The sequence below is a fragment of the Carex rostrata genome, chromosome 28 (genome assembly GCF_964058835.1).
Source record: "Carex rostrata chromosome 28, lpCarRost1.2, whole genome shotgun sequence".
Taxonomy (NCBI): domain Eukaryota; kingdom Viridiplantae; phylum Streptophyta; class Magnoliopsida; order Poales; family Cyperaceae; genus Carex; species Carex rostrata.
The window spans coordinates 3,596,753-3,619,135 of NC_135945.1; the positions used below are offsets into that span (position 1 = coordinate 3,596,753).

General features: G+C 35.7%; 1 protein-coding gene and 1 long non-coding RNA gene across 2 annotated transcripts; one reads left to right on the forward strand and one right to left on the reverse strand.

The window, feature by feature from the left end:
- Window positions 1-8,243: 8,243 nt before the first annotated feature.
- LOC144545934 (uncharacterized) lies at window positions 8,244-12,987 on the forward strand. Its single transcript, XR_013508637.1, has 2 exons — window positions 8,244-12,302; window positions 12,602-12,987. It is a non-coding gene; the product is annotated as an uncharacterized LOC144545934 (long non-coding RNA).
- Window positions 12,988-13,392: 405 nt separating this feature from the next.
- On the reverse strand, window positions 13,393-20,778 carry RDR2 (RNA-dependent RNA polymerase 2). Its single transcript, XM_078294181.1, has 7 exons — window positions 20,340-20,778; window positions 19,779-19,964; window positions 18,755-19,384; window positions 17,237-18,522; window positions 16,525-16,675; window positions 15,321-15,792; window positions 13,393-13,933 (listed from the first exon to the last, which is right to left on the reverse strand). The coding sequence occupies exons 1-7, from the start codon at window positions 20,715-20,717 to the stop codon at window positions 13,593-13,595; spliced, it is 3,444 nt and encodes a 1,147-aa protein (XP_078150307.1). The 5' UTR covers window positions 20,718-20,778; the 3' UTR covers window positions 13,393-13,592.
- Window positions 20,779-22,383: the final 1,605 nt, after the last annotated feature.

Here is a 22,383-nt window from a genome sequence, read left to right on the forward strand (position 1 = left end):
CCGAATCAAAAAAAGCATCGCTAGGCTAATATTCCCTTTAATTTCTTAGTTCCAATCTTTTTTTCTTTTAATTTTGAGAAAAACCCTAACTTATTTTTCTAACGTTTTTGATTTTGGTACTGTTCAAAATTGCATACTGTACCAGTAACTTTTACGGACAACTTACCAGCTGCACCAGCCAAAATTTCAATTCTTGGTATTCAAAATTCATCTTAAAGGAAGCCATCCAGATGCCCATAAGATATCCCAAGTAAGCTCCGACTTTAATTCTTTCTCAAATAAAGGTATCATTACTGGTCTATTATCCATTGTATATATCTATAGCGTCGTTTGTCCTTTTTTGTATATATTCTTTGTAAAAGTATCTATTTAAACATGAACAGGTTCTCAGGGGTCTATATATGGAATATGAATATAAAAACTGGTACTTGATATATATTTTTGTGTATTTCACTATTTCTTAGGTACTTTACAGGGCTTTTATCACCATCGAAGGGAGTTCTTCTTTTATTTGGTCCCCCAGGAACAGGAAAGGTTTGTACTTCGGTTCATGTAGTTAGTACTTAGTAATTAGTATCTTTCATTCCATTTTATATTTCATTCCATTTAATTTTTATCATAGCATAGCATATCACTAACTGTTGGTATGTGACTAATTAACTAATTGACATTTAATAAAATTTCAGTATTTTTTAATCTTATGTGGAGTCCAAAGGAGTGCACAAGGAGGGATCAACACAATGTGTGGCAATTCATTGAGGTGTGAACTTGTACACTTGAGTTTTAATTTGATACTTAATTTTTTGCCTTCTTTGCGATTGAGCTCTCTCTCTCGAGTAATTATTTTACTTACATTGAGCATTTCAGAGCCCTAGGCAAAAGGAGGCAAGGTGTGTGGATTTTATGTCATGAAACACATGCAAAACCTAGCCATTACGCAATTTAATGTTTTTCCTAATGTATGTATTTTATGATTAAACTTGATTCATTTTTCATACAACTTGGATAAAATTAACTTCTTAATTGTATTAATGCAGCGTGATTTTTCGGGAGAAAAATATACATCGACGCAATTTCATGCAATAACACGATAATGGTGTACATTTTTCTTGGACAACTTCTAAACTAGTTATAACAAATGCAATGTTGTTAATTTCAAATGCATATTTTGTTACTATGTGTTATGTAAATTTTACTATAGTGTGGTTTTTGTGTGAATGAATATGTTATGTTATTAAATTGTGTTGTCTTTTGTTTATGTTGTGTACATTATTTGCATGATCTTCTATTTAACAGTCAATGAATGTAGTATAGTACTATATATGGCTAGCAAAAATATGGAGGCTAGCCCCGATACAAGCAGAATCATGCCAAAATTTTTACGCCAACACTGACTGTCTTTTAACCATCAGTGTAGGGTACCTACAGTGACTGTTTTTTAAAAAACAGTCAGTGTAGGGTGCCTACAGTGACTGTTTTTTTTTAAAAACAGTCAGTGTAGGGTGCCTACAGTAACTGTTTTTTTTAAAAAAACAGTCAGTGTAGGGTTTCTACAGTGACTGTTTTTTAAACCGTCAGTGTAGGCTATCTACACTGACTGTTTTTTAAACCGTCAGTGTAGGCTATCTACACTGACTGTTTTTTACCCGTCAGTGTTGAGTATCTATACTGGCGGCGCCATCACTGACGCCTCAATAACAGTCAGTAAAGGGGTTTTTTAACAGTAAAGGGGTTTTTTGTACTAGTGTACCAATAAAAAATTCCCTTGTGAATCTCTGTAATGTCCCCTCAAGCTGGGCCCCACCCACAGTGGAGGTGCTGGCAAAATCAATACGAAATCCTGACTCCACCTGTAGAGTATATTTCATGAAACTACATATATGATATTTAACATACACAACAAACCAATCATAGTTGCATTGTTATATGAGGAGGGTTCAAATGCCTCCATGTTTTTGTGCCTCCATCTCTCTCTATCATTTTCAAAGTTCAAACAGTCGATCCGAACCGCTCAACTTAACCTCCATACTAAAATATGTATGGAGACCAAATTTTATACTTTTAGGAATTTTTTTACTATTTTTTTAGATAGGTACTAAATCTGAACCATCTAAAAACAGTATTTTTGTACCTATCTAAAAAAATAGTAAAAAAATTCCTAAAAATATAAAATTTGGTCTCCAAACATATTTTAGTATGGAGGTTAGATTGAGCGGTTCGGATCGACTGTTTGAACTTTGAAAATGATGGAGAGAGATGGAGGCATGATGGAGGCACAAAAACATGGAGGCATTTGAACCCTCCTCTTGTTATATATATATACTTGATAAAGAGCAAGGCTTGGGTGCTATGAATAACATAAGGCCATCCCGTGCTACGGCCTCAAAAACCTATCGTATAATCTTCAAACTTCAATTTTAATAACTCAATAAATTAGTTATATAATAAATTTGTAGAATACTAATTTTTATTATTTATTATGATTTATGAAAGATGACCAAAATTGAATAGGAAAATAAAAGAAAATTTATGTCATTTTTGATCATCTTTCATAAATTATAATAAATAGTAAAAATTAGTATTCTACAAATTTATTATATAACCAATTTATTGAGCTATTTAAATTCAAGTTTGAAGATTATACGATAGATTTTTGAGACCGTAACACAGGATGACCTTATGCTATCCATAGCACTCAAGCCTTACTCGATAAAAACTATACTTTAAACCAATGTTATCAGAACCGGACCAGACATTGACCCGGTAAAGCTCCGGGTCAGCGGTTCACTGGTTGGACCGGTGGATTAACCGGTTCAACTGCCGATTCTTTAAAACAATTACAACTTATAACCTGAAATTCCGGCTTTTAATTAATGTCCTTCTTACAAGAATGAATGTCATATATTACAAAATAACCATTCTAAGTTCAGAAAGTTTGTTTACAGGCTCTTATAATTACAATAGGATACCAGTACACGTCAGTGACATTGCTGAGGAAATTAATGGTTTTGACTTTTGAATGAGATACAACTAAAACTATCCTTATGCCTAAAACGTCAGATTTCTAAAGAAATTACATGTTCAAAATTAAATCAATCAAAGTGTTAAAGAAAGAACATCTTTCTTTTGCTGGTTTTGAATCCTCAAGCTAAACTCAAAGTACCACCATATATATTAGAGGTAAACCTCAAACTAAATTAAAGAAATGTGCAAAACAAGACTTGATTCAGTATTTCAGTTGAAGTACATTCCTTACTAACATCAAGTTTGGTTTGTGCTGTTGGGTTGCTTATTACTTAGTTTTGACTTAAGCATTTCATCAAACACTTTGAGAGCATTTCAATTGTTGAACACCCCAAAATCATATACTAGTCAAATCAAGTTCTCAGTGCTACATACAAACACAAATCACCGATCAATGAGATTACCAACAGACTGATCCCTATAATGAATTTGACCAAAAAATAGTTGGAAATGAAGGTTGAATTGCTTTAAGGTGATTCACTAAAAAACAATTGGATAGTTAAGCACAGTAAAAGGAAAACAATAGAAGCAAAAGGAAAATGGGTACCAAAACAGTGTGAAAAGCAAGAATATAGGGGAAAACAAAAAAAACGATGCAAGCTCAAAAATTCATGACATAATTAAGCATTTTGCGATCACCTCAATAGAGCAGCAGAAAGGAATTGACCAACACCATAACAGGAGATTAGAAGGAAACATTGACCGTTAATCAGCAGCACCAAAGAAGAGAAGCAAAGATACAAATTCAGCGCAAAAGACGCATGTAAAAAGCGATTGGAAGAAAAGAAGCGAATCGAATTGGCAAAAGATTGGGTTTTTTAACTGTATGGTTCGCGATTTTTATAAAAAACCGGCCGGTTTAACCAATCTTGACTGGTTCAAATACATACACGGTCCTTTCAAAGAACCAAACCGTAAACCTATTCAGTTCCGGTTTATTCCGATCGAACCGTCCGGTCCGGTCCGGTTTTAATAACACTGCTTTAAACTAACTAGTCATATACTACCAGAGAGATCTTTCATCCCTTCTTCCCTAAGTTCCTCAGGCTTCCTCACGTGCCTCTTAGATTTCTTGATCTTAAGTAGCACATCACTATTGACCCAAGGGTACGGGTGCAAACGGGTTGGATATTACCCGACCATATCCGATTCCATATCCAAAAATTTAATACGGATATCCGATATTTGAATATCCATGCGGATACGGATATGTTTTTGAATTTTAATTATCCGTATCCGAATAGTAGATATATATTATATAATTTAATATGTATTTTGAAAAAAATTATGTCCTTCACTATTATAAAAAGCGAATATCCGTATCCATATCCGTCTAATATCTGATCCGTATCCATATCTGGAAAATAAAAACGGATACAGATATGGTTTTACCACTATCCGATCCGTATCCGATCCGTTTGCACCCCTACCCAAGGGAAGCTCAAAAGCCTCTTCTTGTCAGTTCCTGTGAATGTTTAGTAAAATTTAAGTTCAAATTTGTCAAAGGAGTCATTGTTCATTTCTAATCAGGGGTGTTCATTGGGTCTGGTTTAACCAAGAGAATTCGGATTAAACAGATTGGTTTTTCCAGTTAAATGAATTAGTTCAGTTCATTTTTTAAAACCAGTTTAATTGTTTTTTTGGTTCGGTTTAGATATTTTTAAAACTAGTTAGATCAAACCGATCAAAAAAATATATAATTATTTGGACTTATGAAAAACTAATTATATATGAACGTTTTTCTTTCTTCTTGAGTATGAAAATCACTAAATCCCAATTCAATTATGTTTACTAAAATAAATAATTTTTTGAGCCTATAATAAAATTCAAATAATTAACAAAAAATGTTAATCACTAAATCCTAATTCAATTATGTTTGCACAACAAGAATGAGACACTTTTCGCGAGGATAAAAAAATGACTTTTTGCGACGGACTACTGTTATTGTTCAGTTTTGTAACACTGTGAACTTTTAAAATTCAGATTTTATTTAAAATAATAAGTGGTTAAATCGAATAATATATATATACGTATATACGAAATTAGTGACGTGGATGGTGAACAATAATTATACGATTAATTGTGTTAAGAAAGAGGAACAATAGGTGTTATATAAATCATTTAAACAATATCGAACAAGTGGAGGGTTTATTTTGCAAAAAGACCACTTACAAGTGGGGGCCCCTTGTCATTCTTTTCTCTTCCCCTCCTTCCTTTCCTTTCCTGCCCCCATCTCTTTTCTTCTTCTTTTCCTTTGTTTCCGCCAAGAGAGAAAGAACGAGAGAGAGAGAGAGTGAGAGAGAGACACCCCGGTGACCGTATTGCGCGAAAACGGAGATTTAGGAAGAGGAGCTCAAATCTCGCACATCCATCCGTTCCATTGGTAATTCCCCTTCCTATTTCTCTCTCGTTTCGTGATTCCTTGTTTTTAGGGTTTCGGTGAAAACCCGTAGAATCGTACCAAATTGATTATTCCGTGCCTTTGTTGTTTCTAAAGTGTAAATTGATTGATTTCGTGTTCCAAGGTGCAACCAAATTTCCAAATTTACGGATTTTCCCAAAAATTGATTAGGGTTTAAATTGTAAAAGTGCCAGAATTTAATAAATTGACCTATGGATAGATCCTAACGAGCACGGCTAGCGGGATTGACGAGCTTACCGAGTCGCGAGATCGCGGACCCTCTACGTGCCCTACATAACCAGGTGCGGGGGTTCACGGGATCTGTTTTGGGGTTTATTCGTAGAACTAAATAACGGTGCATATTATTATATTTATGTTGATTGCTTGATTTAAATAAACTGTGCATAGCATGTTGAATCTCTGATTGAAAGCATTTGTTGCCGCATTGCATTAATTGTGATATTAGTGTAACTGAATTGTATAACTGTTATGATTCTCATGTTGGTACGGTTTATCGATTGTTGATCTGTCGTTTTGAATAAGTGAGTGGAACCACAGTATGACTTGGATTGATTGTGTGAAGTGAACAGTGTATCATAGTGGAAAGTCTAGCTAGCTACTAGACTTTCATCCAGGACCCTTATGCGCATCTGGAGAATGGCCCTAGTGAACCCAGTACCGGTTGGGTAAGGGAAGTGCAGTGTAATTTTAGGTAGAACTGTGGTTCAGTGGTTCAGTGATTCAGTGATTTCTTTTTGAGAAAAGTGATATTCTGTTGCATATTCGCGGAATATGCCCGTGTTTATTTTAAGTGATGAATTGATGAGATTGTATGACTTGAAACCAGAAAATAGAACTGTTAAGCCGGAGGTGATCGATAGTTGATATCTGTACCTCATAACCAGACTTATATATATTATATCTGTGAAACCAAATCTTTCTGGAAATTCGTTGATTGATGTTGATGAAATGTGAATTGAAATCCGTTTGAATCTATTCCTGGTACATGTGCATTTATTGTTATTGGTAAATAAATAACTCGATGCCCTATTGCTAGTGTATTTAGTTCTGGTGATGGATTTCGCACAAATCCAGTAGCCCTTTAAATTCCGCACTGAGAAAACGGATGACAGGTTTTCTCACCCCCTCCCCTCGGGGAATTTTTCCCTTTGAACTGATATGTGCAGGTAAACGCGAGTGAAGTGGGACTCGGGCTCGACGCGTGAGTTTAGGCCGAGTTAATAGGTTATGCCAAACCATTTATGTCCATTTTGAATGTGTAGTTGAACCCGTAGTCGGTTATTTTGATGTATAGGTTGTTATCGGACCGTGTTATGTTATAAAACCCTAACGGTATGTTTTAAATTGTTGTTATGACTTAAATGTTGAAATTGCATATTAAACGTCATTAAAATTTCTAGTGAATGGGGAATAATGGTTTAGTTATACGGGGATTTGATCGGGTTTGAAAACGGGGTGAAATTCCACGAAAATGGGCAAAGGGATGAAAAACAGTACCCTTATTGCGGGCCGCAATAACCCTATTGCGGGCCGCAATGAGAGTAGACAGAGAAAAATTCGCAGCTTAAAAAGCCAACCAGGTCATTGCGGGCCGCAATGAATGGAGGCAGAAGTGCTGTGCAGAGGCTGGGAATTTTGGAATTTGTTGCGGGCCGCAATAAATTCATATTTTGCTTCGTAACCTCAGACAACGCTCGCAGGGGGCTGCCGCCCCCCTGCCACCCCCCGCATACTAATAGAATCGGGCCCACACACATAAACATAACGTTTTATATATATATATATATATAGATCTGCATGAACAAAATCGCATTTTAAAACAAAACTGCGCGACCCCCTGTTCCGGGGTGTGACAAGTTTTTTCTTATTGCAATGAACGGCCGTCATAAATGCGTTTTTTCCCTCGCAAAAAGTGTCTACTTTGTTATAGTGTTGATTCGGTTCACCAATAATCTGTCATTGGTTTATTTTTACTGTACTTATTAAATTCAAAGTAGTATAATTTTATTACACTAATATTTATTGTATTAAAAAGTCCATTTATCTCGATATCTCAGTTAGTAATTAATTTTTTTTTTGGTTTCTAGTAATAATTAGTTGTGCCTTTCTATGTTACAAAGTCAAATATATCAAGCATCATACTTTTTATTAGTACCTTTTAAATAAGTTTCCACTCTAATTTATATTTGTTTCAAGTTACAATTTGTAAATTTTCTGTTTAGACAAGTAGGCCATTTATTAATTAGTTGCACTCGGTAAATGATACGCCGAATGATAGCGAAGAAAGAGAAGCTGAGTGAAGGAATAAGTCCCTCTCCTTTTTGAATGCGTATCCTCTGCATTAACTCAAAAGGGAATCTTTTATTAAATGAATCTCAACCGTCTGATTTTCAACGGAGTTAATCCGGTTCCTACCTATAACATAGGGATCTCTTTAATATTTGTTCGGATCTAATCTGCACAACTCTTAAAACATATCGAATGGTCGACATATATTGACTTAAAAATTCTCTTTTGAGTTAATGCAGAGGATACGAATTCCTCTCTCTTCGAGTGCGTAGCCTCTGAGATATCTCATATTTTGCGTGACCGACGTGTCCGGTGCCTATTCGGGGATACCGGAGGGGCTAGTGAGCTTTGAGATTCGTGTAGAACGTATTTGAACGGTTGAGATTTTCAAAAAAGTCACGCAAAATATGAGATATCTCAGAGGATGTGAATTTTCTCTCTTCTCCAGCTCTACATATGGGGTTACTTCACTGGATCTGAACGCCTTCTCTCTCACCTCCCCAACAAAAAAACCAAAGAGAGAGAGAGAGAAAGAGAGAGGGCTTCAACGTCATCGCTGGTTTGATTTCATACTCTGCGAACTCAAATCGAGTTCTCTGGGGAGGATTCGGATTCGGATTTGGAGCGATTTTTGTTGTTACATCTCCATTTTTTGTGAGTTTAAAGAGGTTTAAATCGATCCAGGTTTTCTGATTTGAGACCAGTGGGGGTTTCTGAGTGTGTGAAGTTCTAATCTTCGAGCGATTTTGTCACTGGAAAAGCTATTTGTATCTGTATCTATCTGGTTTGGTTTCTTTCTAATTCCACATCTAAGTTTATCTAATTTTAGATCCCTTTACCTCGGTTATTATTACTCAACCCAGAATTCCTTTGCTAATTTCCGATTTGGGGTTGACTTAATTTCCAATATGAAACCGATGCTCAAATCTCAGGACGAAATCCACCTCTTCTTCCCTTCTACCATGTACACTTCCACTTGTGGTCAAAAGGATTGCATGGATTTCAAATCATTTGTGAAACCCTTGAATTCGATGCATTCTATAACAGATCAACAGTTGAACTGGAGAGCATCTCTCGTGGTAAGGTGGCCTTCTTGTTCATGACAAGGGGCCCGCTGCCGTTTGCTCCGCTGTGGGACTGATGTTTTTAGGGGGCATACTGGTCTTTTTTTCAGTTTATGTGCAAACTTTGCCGGATTATAAACTCAATTTGTCGAAGGATTCGGCATTTTATGGTCATTAGATACCGAGTGAGGTGCGTTTGTTATGTTCTACTTTTTTATGGGTTTTATTGCAATTTTACATTGCTGAATATTAGGGTTTTTAATATAGTAAAACTTAGTTTTCTCTCTAATTTAAAGCATATATTTGGAATTTAATGACATTGATAGGGTATTTGGGTATCATTCAAGCTAGGTTAAAATATAATTCAAATGTTTGGTTGGTTTCATTTTTTTAGTAGTCTGAATTCTGGATTGTTCCTAATCTGTTTATAGATGGTTGTGCAAAGCCGGGAGCTTTTTGCGCTTTCTCCACATCCTTTTAGCAGCCTCAACAATTTGAGCACATCCTCTCAGGAGCTCTTTAAGAAAAAGGCATTGTTTATAACATCTTCTATGTCGTGAGCAACATCTCTGACATCCTTCACCCAATGCTTTTCCCTCTCGTTTACAATCTGCTTCATGTCAGCATCTTTGCAATGAGAGGCAGAAGCATTGGGTGAAGGATGAGAGGCAGAAGCATGCTGACATGAAGCAGATTGTAAATGAGAGGCAGAAGCATGCTACAGCTACAGCTTACTCGCCAATGCCGTGTATTAGTAGAACCTCCTTAACAACAGCATCCTACAGCTTACCCAAAACCAAATTGACTATTTATTGCCGATTTATTCACAAGGCGAGTTATGTAAGGAAAACTAGTAAAATCAAAAGCTAAATCCAAACAATTTGTGAGTTTATTTAGTGATTTTGAATGACTTATCACAAAAATGACCGATTTTGGCTATATCATGGTAAGAGGTATCTCAATTTTTAGATATGAAAGAAAGCAAGTCACATATCAGGAAAGATCAGAGCCTTCCTCGGGGTCGCTCTCCAAAACAAGATCTTGACTCAGGAAATCCTACAGGTAAGGGGTGGTAATATTACACAAGGTTGTGTTTTATTAAAGACGAGAGACCACATTCCATGGTCATGTATATGCTCTAAAAAAATTTTGAGGGGAGTATTTGCTTTTTTTCGTGTTACGCAGTCCGGGATAAACATACAAGAGACAATTCTGGATGTCTGAAGATCGAATGAGACTGGGTGACTGGGTGAAATGAACATACAACAGACACCATTATTTTTTTCTTAATACAAAGTTAGTGAGCTATCTGCTCACCATCAAAAAACACTTTTGCCATTTGCATTATATTATACTTCGATGTTCAATTGCTTTTATCTTAAAAATTTTTGTTGGGCCAAGCTACATGTATTTTAACAAGTCTTCCCTGAATATGGCATAATTTGTGCAACAGCAAACCTTTTAAGATGTCTTTCCTGAAATTGGCATAATTTGTGCAATATCAACAGTTCAACTGGAGAGCATCTCTTGTGCTGAAAATGGAGGACTTTCTGTTTAACAGAGTGCCTAAGGTGGCCTACTTGTTCATGACAAGGGGCATGCTGCCGTTTGCTCCGCTGTGGGACCGGTGTTTTTAGGGGCATACTGGTCCTTTTTCAGTTTATGTGCACGCTTTGCTAGATTATAAACTCAATGTGTCGAAGGATTCGGCATTTTATGGTCATGTTATGTTCTTCTTTTTTATGGGTTTTATTGCAATTTTACATTGCTGAATATTAGGGTTTTTAATATAGTAAAACTTAGTTTTCTCTTTAATTTAAAGCATATATTTGGAATTTAATGACATTTATAAGGTATTTGGGTATCATTCAAGCTAGGTTAAAATATAATTCAAATGTTTGGTAGGTTTCAAATATAACTTCCTTTGTTAATTTAGAAATTCATTTTGTTTTAGTAGTCTGAATTCTGGATTGTTCCTAATCTGTTTATAGATGGTTGTGCAAAGCCGGGAGCTTTTTGCGTTTCCTCTGCATCCTTTTAGCAGCCCCAACAATTTGAACATGTTCTCTCGGGAGCTCTTTTAAGAAAAAGGCATTGTTTATAACATCTTCTATGTTGTGAGCAACATCTCTAACATCCTTTACCCAATGCTTCTGCCTCTCATTTACAATCTGCTTCATGTCAGCATCTTTGCAATGAGAGGCAGAAGCATTGGGTGAAGGAGATCACAACTCAATGTCTCCACTTGCTCGCCAATGCCGTGTATTAGTAGAACCTCCTTAACAACAACATCCTACAGCTTACCCAAAACCAAATTGACTATTTATTGCCGATTTATTCACCTGGGCGAGTTATGCAAGGAAAACTGGTAAAATCGAAGCTAAATCCAAACAATTTGCGAGTTTATTAGTGATTTTGATTATCACAAAAGTGACCGATTTTGGTGATATTATGGTAAGAGGTATCTTTTTTTTTTTTAGATATGAAAGAAAGCGAGTCACATATAAGGAAAGATCAGAGCCTTCCTCGGGGTCGCTCTCCAAAACAAGATCTTGACTCAGGAAATCCTACAGGTGAGGGGTGGTAATATTACACAAGGTTGTGTTTTATTAAAGACGAGAGAACACATTCTATGGAAATGTATATACTCACAAAATTTTTTGAGGGGAGTATTTGCTTTTTTTTCATGTTACGCAGTTCAGGATGAACATACAAGAGAAAATTCTGGATGTAACATACAAGAGACAATTCTGGATGTCTGAAGATCAAATGAGACTGGGTGAAATGAACATACAACAGTCACTATTATTTTTTTCTTAATACGATAGTGAGCTATTTGCTCACCATCAAAAAAAACTTTTGCTATTTGCATTATATTATATTTCGATGTTCAATTGCTTTTACCTTAAATATTTTGGGCCAAGCTACATGTATTTTAACAATTCTTCCCTGAATATGGCATAATTTGTGCAATAGCAAACCTTTTTAAGATGTCTTTCCTGAAATTGGGAGAATTTAGCCCACCTTTGTAATCATGATGAATTCACTAAAAATCAGGCAAATTAGACAGCATTCAGGCAATATTATTTTGTAAATTCATAATATAATTTAAAATTTTAGGCCAAGCCCATCAAACTATGTTTGAGCTAAAGATAAAATAGCAGAGGCTATATTTAGGTTAGATGTATCATCAAATTAGTATTGGATAATATACAAACTATGAAATTAATAATCTCAAATTAGTGTACAGTGATCCTAACACTCTATGGTCTGATACAATTCTTAAACTACGGTCAAGAGGTGTAGCTATTGAGGATTTGCTCAACTGGACCTGCAGTGGCTCACTTTTTTGGACCGATTTGCAAAAAATAAGACACTTTTTTAGTGGTCTATAACATGACCTTTGTACCAGAATGACAGGTGGTTTGGAGACGGGAAAGAGGAGGTATGTACACGGCAAGATCCATTTACAGATTGGAATATGGACCGTAGAGGTTTTGGAGGTATGTACACTGCTAGATCCATTTACCAGAAAAAAGGGGGGGGGGTGTAAATGTGCTGGAGTGCGGTTTGGAAGCTTCAAATACCGCAAACAGTGAGAATTTTCTGCTATCTTTTGCTTAGAGATAGACTTTTAACCCATGAGAATATGGGACCGTAGAGGTTTCATTTGTGATCTGAGATGTCTCTTGTGTCCATATTGTGCTTTAGAAACTGCTCTTCATATGTTTTCCAATTGTTCATATGTGAGAAGTGTGGAGAAGATTGTCTCTGATTTTGGGTGTGAAACTGATGCATATAGATCAATCGGTACCACTGGTATGGCGCAGATCCAGAACAAGGGTAGTTGCAAGAGGTTACATGACGGAGAGAAAGTGGGGATGCTTTTTCAGTGCGGCTTGTTGGATGATTTGGAAACAGAGAAACAGTCGGCTATTTGGAGGAATGAGGATTGATGCAAATCAGTTGGCTGTTAGAATGGTGGAAGAGGCGATGCTATGGGAAAAATTCTGCTAGCAGATGGTTGTGTACTTGTGTGTGTGATGGAAATAGCATTTTTATTTTTTCTTGTTTTTTTCCTTTGTTGGTGTTTATGATCATTGAGTGTGTAATGTTGTAAAATCTGACATCCTCTGTCAGACATCTGAAAAAACAAAAAGACATTTATTTTCTCCTTTTTTTTTCTCATTTACTTATTTTTTAATAAGCAAGGAACATTAATTATGAATTTGCTTATTAAATTAAAGTCAGCTCACATTGACAGTGGTATGTTAGGTTTGGCCACATTGGAGGATCTCTTGAAGGAATCATGTAATAAACATAAAAATTTTTATAATTTTGGTAATATAGTATAATAATTCCTTACCAAAACCAATTTGATATACTAAGCCTCCAGTTCTCTTGATCTCACAAAACCAATTTGATATGGCTACAAACATAGTTCGATATTTGAAACTATGTAATTCCTGAAGTGTCAAACTGTGCTGTCTTTGGACTGCCTGCATCGATCGAATGCCCCTCAAGCTGGGGCCCACCCACAGTGGAGGTGCTGATAAAATCAATACGAAATCCTCACTCCACTAGCAGAGTACATTTCATGAAAGTACATATATGATATAACATACAAAAGAAACAAAAATAGTGATCAAGCTTCCATTACTTAGTCCAACAGATCATAGTAATTTCACCTAGTTTTAGATCCAGTTGGTACGGCTACATTTGTAGTTCCCAATACCTCCCAACTTAAATTATGTTACATAGTTATATATACTAAATCAAAACTATATTTTAAACTAACTAGTCATACCACCAGAGAGACCTTTCATCCCTTCTTCCCCAAGTTCCTCAGGCTTCCTCATGTGCCTCTTAGATTCCTTGATCTTAAGTAGCACGTCACTATTGACCCAAGGGAAGCTAAGAAGCCTCTTCTTGTCAGTACCTGTGAAGTTGGGGTGGTATGCTACATGGTACCAGGCTGATGCCATTTTAGAATACTCGCTTTCATTACAGCTGTTTTTGAACCACTTCTCAGCTTCCCTTTGTAGGCCTTTAAATGCATCTAAAATACGGTCTCTTAATTCACCATATTGCTTGTTGTCTTTCTTCAAGTACAATGACTTGTTTGCCAAGTTGCCTGTAAATAGTAAAATCCAAGCTCAAAGTTGTCACAGTAGTCATTGTTCATTTCTAACCCTGTTCATGTAAATTTAATTCCTAACATATATTTTCCTCAATAAACAAAATGCCTAACATATACGAGTAGGGCTAAAATGCCCCAATTTTTGTGTGCCCCAATCACGCCTCACATCCTTATCTCCGTTTTCAAAGTCCTAACAGTCAATCTGAACTCCTTAACATGATTTCCATATTAAAACGTTATTGGATACCAAAATTTATATTTTTTGGATTTTATTTTTTTACTCGTTTTTTTAGATAGGTACAAAATCACTTTTTTTTCAAAAACAGTGATTATATACCAATCTAAAAAAAAAATAGTAAAACATTTTCAAAAAAAAAAAAAATTTTGGTCACCAAGCACATTTTAATATGGAGATCATGTTGAGCGGTTCATATCGACTGTTTGGACATTGATAACAGAAATAAGGATGTGAGGCATGATTGGGACACAAAAACAATGGGGCATTTTAACCCTACTCAACATATATATACAACAAAATATTGCACATACATTTAAAAAATACTCAAGTTTTATTGCCAATTGACTTCAAAGGAAATGCAAATGCACCCTATTTTTCCTCTTCAAAGAAAGCTAGTAGTTTGGTAAATTCTTCAAGTAACTAGAAGTCACTCAGTAGGCTCAATGTTTTATAGGGGCACGGCCCTTACTATTCAGAGGAATATACATCGAGTTTGACACTTTCTCTAGCGGCAAATGTTATCCATGTATATGACAAGAAAATGGACAGTACCAATACTAACAGTAAAATACATATTGTACCCAACTGTATCAAACCCTATTAATTGTTTTTCCATGCTTCATAATAGAGATAGTACAAGTATGAAGGCATGCAAGTTCAAGAAAAGGCCAAATAAACAAGTGAGGCTATGGTACTATGCATAGCGCAGATTGGTCCATACTATGGATCAATAACTTCATTTTTAAAGTCCAAACATTCATCTGAAGTTATGAACCGTTCAACATGATCTCTATGAAAATATATTTGCAAAATAAATTTTATATGTTTTTTTTAAATATTATTATTTTTTAGATAGGTAGAAAATTACTACTTTTGAATGGTCCAGAAGAATTTTTAGATCAAGTGATTTTCAACCTATCTAAAAAAATAGTAAAAAATTCTAAGAAATGTAAAATTTGATTTACAAGTACAATTTCATATTGAGATTATGTTGAACGGTTCCAAATGACTGTTTGAACTTTGAAATTAGAGATATTGATCCATACTACAGACCAATATGCGCTATGCATAGTACCATAGCCTCACTCAATAAACATAACAAACTGTATAACAAACTAGTACCACTGATACATGTAACCGTACCTGTCACAATCTCTTCCTCCTCCAGTGCCTTATAATAGCACATGAGGTTACTAAACTTTTCATGATACATCTCATAATACTCTTGAGCCTCCTCCAAGTAGTTCACAAATCCCTCCACCTCCAAATCACAGTCGTAACTTGAGTTGCATTCAACTCCACTTGCCACATCTCCACTACCTGTGTAACTCATGAAGCTGCGGTACAGCTTCCCCAGAACCCCTGTAGAGACATAGGTGGGCTTGTCATATCGCTCCATGAAGTCAGGAAATTCTCTCGGTCTGAGTCTTTTGGGCATCTCAGCTGGTGCACCGGTTTTAGCAAAATCAACCGACATGGAATGGAGTTGCGCCAGCTCGATGCAAATTTCACTTCGGGCTTTTAAAGGATCTCGGTCAGAATGGACCAGGTGCGCGTTCGAAATTGCACCGAGATTATCATTCGACATGTAATCCACGAAGAAGTTTTGAATTTCCTGCATTTTATTAATTCTTAAATTTAAAATGATGAATTCTTATAGGATTTGGAAGAGATTATACAACAAAACAAAATCTAGAAATTCCATATATTTAATGCTCATATAAGGTTGCTAGAGCTTATAACTGCAAATGTTTCTAAATTATGCTTTATACATAGACAATGGTCAAAATAACCAAGAACATATTCAAAATGGGCTATAAAAAAGTTTCTAAATTACCTTAAAAATGTTTAATGCAATTTTCAGCACATGATCGATGCTATCTCACCAAAAAACACAAGTAACATAAATAAGAAAAATGTTCCCATTCTAGCTCCGCAAGCTCACAAAATATCACAGATATAAGAACTACAACCTGACGAAAAAACCCAATATGAAACTCCCTTCCCCTGTCTTCTTATTTGAAAATATTGCCGATATAATCCTCCTTTCAATGAAAGCCATGTTATTTAAAAGAGAAATTGTAATGCATGCAATTTTGATCTTTCTAAACATTATGTAGAGAAACCAAAATCTTTTAGGCCAATGATCAACACATTCCTAAAAGTTAGCATACTTTGCACTCAAAATATTCAAAATACCTCTCCATATTATGTAGAGATATTTCTCATGCACATTTGCACTATATCATACAAGATGGTCAAATGACCATATTATTACAGTGCATAAAATAAACACAAGGGAACAGTGCACAGAGAGAAAAAGTAAGAGAGGGAGAGAGAGAGAGACCTCTAGAGTGACATCATGATCCATGATGCGTGGCCGGGGCCCAGAGTAATCCATTGGGGGATCAGTTTCTGGGGGAATAAGCCGCTCATTCCATGAAACAAAATACAGATCTCCATCCAAATCTCCCCCTGAGCACTCATTTGGATGTGGCCTACAGAAATTATCAAAACTGTTACCAAATATTCAATCTAATCTGGAAACTTCAAGACAGAAAGGATAGGAGCATCACTAACTTATATTCCACTAAGATTTTCATTTAAGCCTTTTTTCTGGTTGGTTATGTAAACTGAGTGAGGCTATGGTACTATGCATAGTGTGAAATGGTCTGTACTATGGATTAATATCTTCATTTTTCAAATTACAAAAAAATTGATCTGAACTGTCCAATATGATCTCATATGAAAATGTACTTGTTGAACAAATTTTTTCATATTTTTAGAATTCTTTTTAACTATTTTTTTAGATAGGTAGAAAATCACTACTTTTGAATGGTCTAGAATTTTTAGATCAAGAGATTTTGTACATATCTAAAAAATAGTAAAAAAAAAAAAGTAAAATTTGATCTCCACGTACAGACCAATCCGCGCTATTCATAGTACCATAGTCTCACTCTATGTAAACTTATTTAATTAAAATTCACTTGCAACTGTAGCAGTATGCATTGGGTCACTAAATGAACAACCTAAAGTTAATAACTAACAAACATATATACCTTTTGCCTTTCTTCGGAAATACAAGACAATCAATCAACCCCATATCATCCAGCTCAGCATCATAAACTGCATCAAGCACTCTCACATCCCCCGGGTGCAAACAGGGGTTCTTTGTCACCAACACCTTTCCCACAACAACCCCTGTCACCCCATCAAATTTATGAAAACACCCCTCCTCCCTATCCCTCTCCATCTGCTCCTCCTCTGTCAAAGTAACCCTGATATACACCTGCCCATATTCCAGCTTTCCAGCCTCATCCAAGCAACCAATAGAAACCCTAGCTCTCGGTACAAAGATACGGCACTTGGTACGTATATCCACCAACTGGTACGCTCTCTGTGCCTTCAGTACCATAAAAAGGTATGGTTCTGATGCCGGCTCATACCCCTTCATTAGCATTTTCTTCACCACCGTTTTTAAACCCCTGCCGTGCATCCTTTGCACATATCTCAAAGCAGCTTCACAGCTTGTTAAAATCTTATCCAACAGCATTAGATGATCTCTTTGCAACTTGTCAAACACCTCTTCTGGAACACCCAAAGTGGAAAGTAGGGTAATAATTTCTCTATTTAAAAATGCCGCCTGGTACTTGCTCCATCTTGTTATATTAAGCATCGTACTTTGAGATTCAAACTTTTTCATACTACCCCTTAAAGAAAGCTTCTTAAAACTTTTACGGTTAACAGCTACCACACCTTTAAAACCACCATACCTAATTTGGTAAGCTGAGGGGGTGTCATCCAAACCACATGTCTGTGCAACTTGTCTTGCAAAAGAAAGAGATATTTGGCCAATACCATCAGAGAAACAGTATTTTGTACCAGTGTCAGTACAAATTTCAATATCGGGCAACATTGCTACCTCCCATCCAGGTACATTTATTGTTTGAGTCGAAGAACTGAAGAGCTGACCCATTCTAGCAGCACATTTCGATATAGAACGGATAGATGTAAATTGCCCCATGAATTCTCTGATTGTGGCAGCAGTGACCTCAGAATTGGAGGAAAACATCCAAACAGAATTCCCACGTAATTGACTTGCCGAAAATGCCAAAAACTCAAACTTCTTCGAGCCGATTCGAAAACCATTCTTCAAAACCGAGAGGATTCTGGAGTGGATGCCGGTTTTTAGGGGTTTGCACAAAAAGCCTTGTTCGATTTGGGTAGAGATAGAATTGAATGGCAGCTTCGACCAATCTTCATCTACAAAGGAAACCCTAGCAAAGTCTGTTGCATATTTGGAGAAATGCTCGACTACATAGTTTGATTGCTCAACCTCTGGGCCCTGAAATTAGAATAATAAAATTCTTGTAAGCAAGCAATGGTAAAATACTGAGAGGAACTGTAAAGGACTGTTGCGTAGGGTTTTCAAATGTTTTCTTCAAATTTTCTAACAGTTCATTGCTTCTTATTAGAATTACCTTTTAGTACAAGTTTTGGATACCAGGTTCAGCCAAAAATAGCACTCTACTGGTTACCAATCAAACTGCTACACACTTGACCAAGTTATTACATACCTGTAAGTATACTTTAGTGGGTGTAATGAGCATTCTATAGCACCTCATCAATTTCAGATCACCTCTCTTAGAGTTTGACTTTGCACTGTTTCCTCTTACAATTTCAGACAACTGCAATTTCACGAACTGCACTGGGTCATAGCAGGTGGACTCCTGCCTGTGCATCCTCTGAAGGATCTTTGTGCAAATCTCTACCGACAACCCATTAAGAGTTTGTAACAAATCTAAATTGACCGCTTTTGGAGGCAGCTTGTGCATATGAACTAGAGAGTTCAGTTGGAATAGAATCTCATAAGGCATTGGTATCTCACTTGGAATCTCCAAAAGAGGATGCAATTCTATGCCATCTGAGTTAGGTGGGACCAGTTGTATGTGGGGCAGAGTAACATTTCCAATTTCAGCCCAAAGAGGGAGAGATTTGAGGGGTAGTGTGTAAGACGAGTCTTCTCGGAGTTTTAAGCAGATGCAACTGGACTTGCCGAAAGATGAGTTGCCTGTAAAATCAGGTTGGCGGATCCAAATGCACTGGGACTGGAGACCTACAGTGCAAGCATGGTACCGTTCTGTCTTGTAATTCCTGTTTTTCTTTGGAATGTCCACCGCACAGTATATTCTCGGTGCATACTTGAGCTGAAATTAAAATACACAGAAAGAACATCAATAAATAAGCATATTGAAAGGGCAAAATTCAGCTCTGCCCCACAAAAAACAGAGAAAAATAAAAAATGCATGAAATACAATTATTTCCATTGAATTTACAGAATTCATTTGATAATTTCTCACACTTGCAACTAAAACCCAAACAAGTTTGAGTTAATTTTATATAATGTCTGTGTAACAAGTGTTTTTTTTTTTCCTAAAAACAAGTATAAAGAATCAAGGCCACTGGATTTAAATGTCAGGTCCCAAGCTTGTATTAAATAATTATCAAGCAACGGTTGTCATTTAGTAGCAGAAAATATCTTCAGAAATTTTAAGGTTGTGAAATGATTGTATCAGAAAATTTCTTCAGAAACTTTTTTACCTCAAGTAAAATAGCAACTGATGAATCTGAAAAATCTTCGGATGATAATTTACACCCACAGCTAGAAATGATATCATGGAAATAGACTTCAAGCTTATACTTATGACCATCATTTTCTAGAAATATGTCAATTCTGGTTCTCTCTGGCATTATCTCGACTCTTACCCCGTTCCATGATTGGATAACCTGTCCAATATAGAAAATGCAAAACAAATAAATTAAGAAATCAATGTAAGTGGATTTACCCTAAGAAATTGTAAAAGTCATGAAATAGACCTATAAACTGAAATAGCAAATGAAAATAAAAATAAAAACCTCCACAAAAGTTCAACCTTACTGATTTAGAATTTGCAAAACATAACCAAGTAAAAGATTTTACTTTTCAAGGGTATAGGTGCTAATTTAACAGAATCAATAGCTAAAATTTTCAAAAGCAACAGTAAAAAAAAACTAAATGAAAAGGAGCCAAAAAAGCAACAAAAAAAAAATCCAAGTATCACAAAGCTGCCCTCATAGAAATTGAATTTCAAAATAAAGCAAAAAAAAAGACAAAAAAGCAACCTCCATAGTGTTCTCCTCTTGTCGGTTCCCCATTAGCAACTCCGCTTCCTCCAATCGATTGCTGCTGCTACTGGCACGAGGTATGATGTCATCATTCAAACTGGATATCTCCAGTCGGTTCCTCCCAAACGGAGGCAACTTTCCAGAGCGAAACAACTCCACTGCCTTCTCCGCTCCCTCAGGCTCCGCAAACTGGACGCGTGCGTAGATTTCGCCGTTAGCAGTAGTGCGGGGCAACCATCCGCGCCGGGCTAGGGGGATTTCAGAGGCGATCGCTTGAATTCCCACTGCGGAGGAGAGAAAGGTAAGAAGTTCTCCGGCGGAGGCGGTTGGTGGTACTCCGACAACGTTTACGGTGGCGCAACTTGTGATCGCCATTCTCTCTCTCTCTCTCCCTCTCTCTCCCTGTTCCTCTGTTACCTCGAGACTCGAGTCTGTCGCTTCGCTTGGGAGGAGGGGTTTAAGGAATTCATATCACCTAAAGTATCTCAAATTTTAAGTTTAGATCTAAAACGTCAGATCTGTAATGACACGAATATTAAAGAGACAGCATTCTAATCGTACGGTTTATATCTAAACACTTAATTTGAGGTACTTAAAAGAATCAAGGCTCCGGTTTAAGCCGCGCGAAACCCAGACAAGGAAGGGACTCATAAGAGAAAGGGTTTACTGGAATTGGCAATGCTAATTTTTTTTTTTTTTTTTAAAACGGCAATGCTAATTGTAACAGAGTATTTTTACGAATAGTTACCTGATGTGTAGGTGGCAGTCTATTATTGGTCGATAATTTGAACGATAGGAGTATGTAAACCAGAAAATTCCACGGCGGCCCGTTCGTAAGATTTGTAATTTCTGCATGTACGTAAACATTTTACTATATTATTCGAAGATCGCGGTCTAATAAATGTATTTGAATATTTGAAAAGGAACTACAAAATACATTTTTATTATGCTATTTCTGACGAAAATACATTATATATCATATTTACATGCAATTGTTCCATCAACATAAAATGAGCAACAACATTTTTTTTATTCTGCTAGAATTATAAAGAAAAATTGAGCAACATTATTTTGTCTTATATCATTTTATTTCGCATGTTTTGGTATATATCGTTGATACGGTTGATGATTTTGTGTGGTTTTTAATTTCCTGATATATTACTTCAAAATTTTAATAACATGCTGAAAATGTAGGTGAGGGATAATTAATCGTATTATAGTGTTAGGTAGAGGCGGATGTATGTGCAATGAATTTATGACGGTATAAGTGATTTCTTATACTATACTATTCTATCATATTTTGTTCATGTTTGATAGTATACCAGTATTGTGCTCGTGCGTTGCAACGGAAACATATTATAAAATGAAGAAGATCAAGAGTTTGATTTACAATTTGAATTTCAAACTTTGATACAAGTAAAAAGATTTGATAAAGAAAAAAACTGCTTGTAGAAATATATACAGGCAAAGGCTAAAAGGTCAAAAAATATTTAGTGAAAGTAAATTGTATGATTAAATTAGTTGATTCATTTTGTGGCACTAATTATAGTTAACGTTACTAAAATCCCTCATCAACATATGTTCTCCAAATAATTAACATCTGAAACGAAGAAGAAAGAATCTGAACATACTAAAAAAAGGATTATTTTATCTTATCAAAATTGAAGAGGTAAAATTGTAAATAGATTTACTATAACTTAAATTAAGTAATGTATTAAATTTGAAGATATCGTATAATTTGATAAGATATCAAATACTTATAAAATGTTTTTAAAAAATATCAGCATTTAATAATCTTAAAAATAAATTGATCAATGATTTTTAAAGAAGAAAACAAGGAATAAGGAAATTAATACAACTGATAACATATTGTTTGAAGAAATGAGGAAATTAATACATTGATTTTTTTCTCCAATTTTGTTCTCTATTCAACTTCAATTATAACATATTGTTTGACAGTATGTGTTGCGAGTATTTTTCTAACTAAATTTAGACTTCAACACATAAAAAAGATGCATTTAATCAAAAGAAGACAAATTAA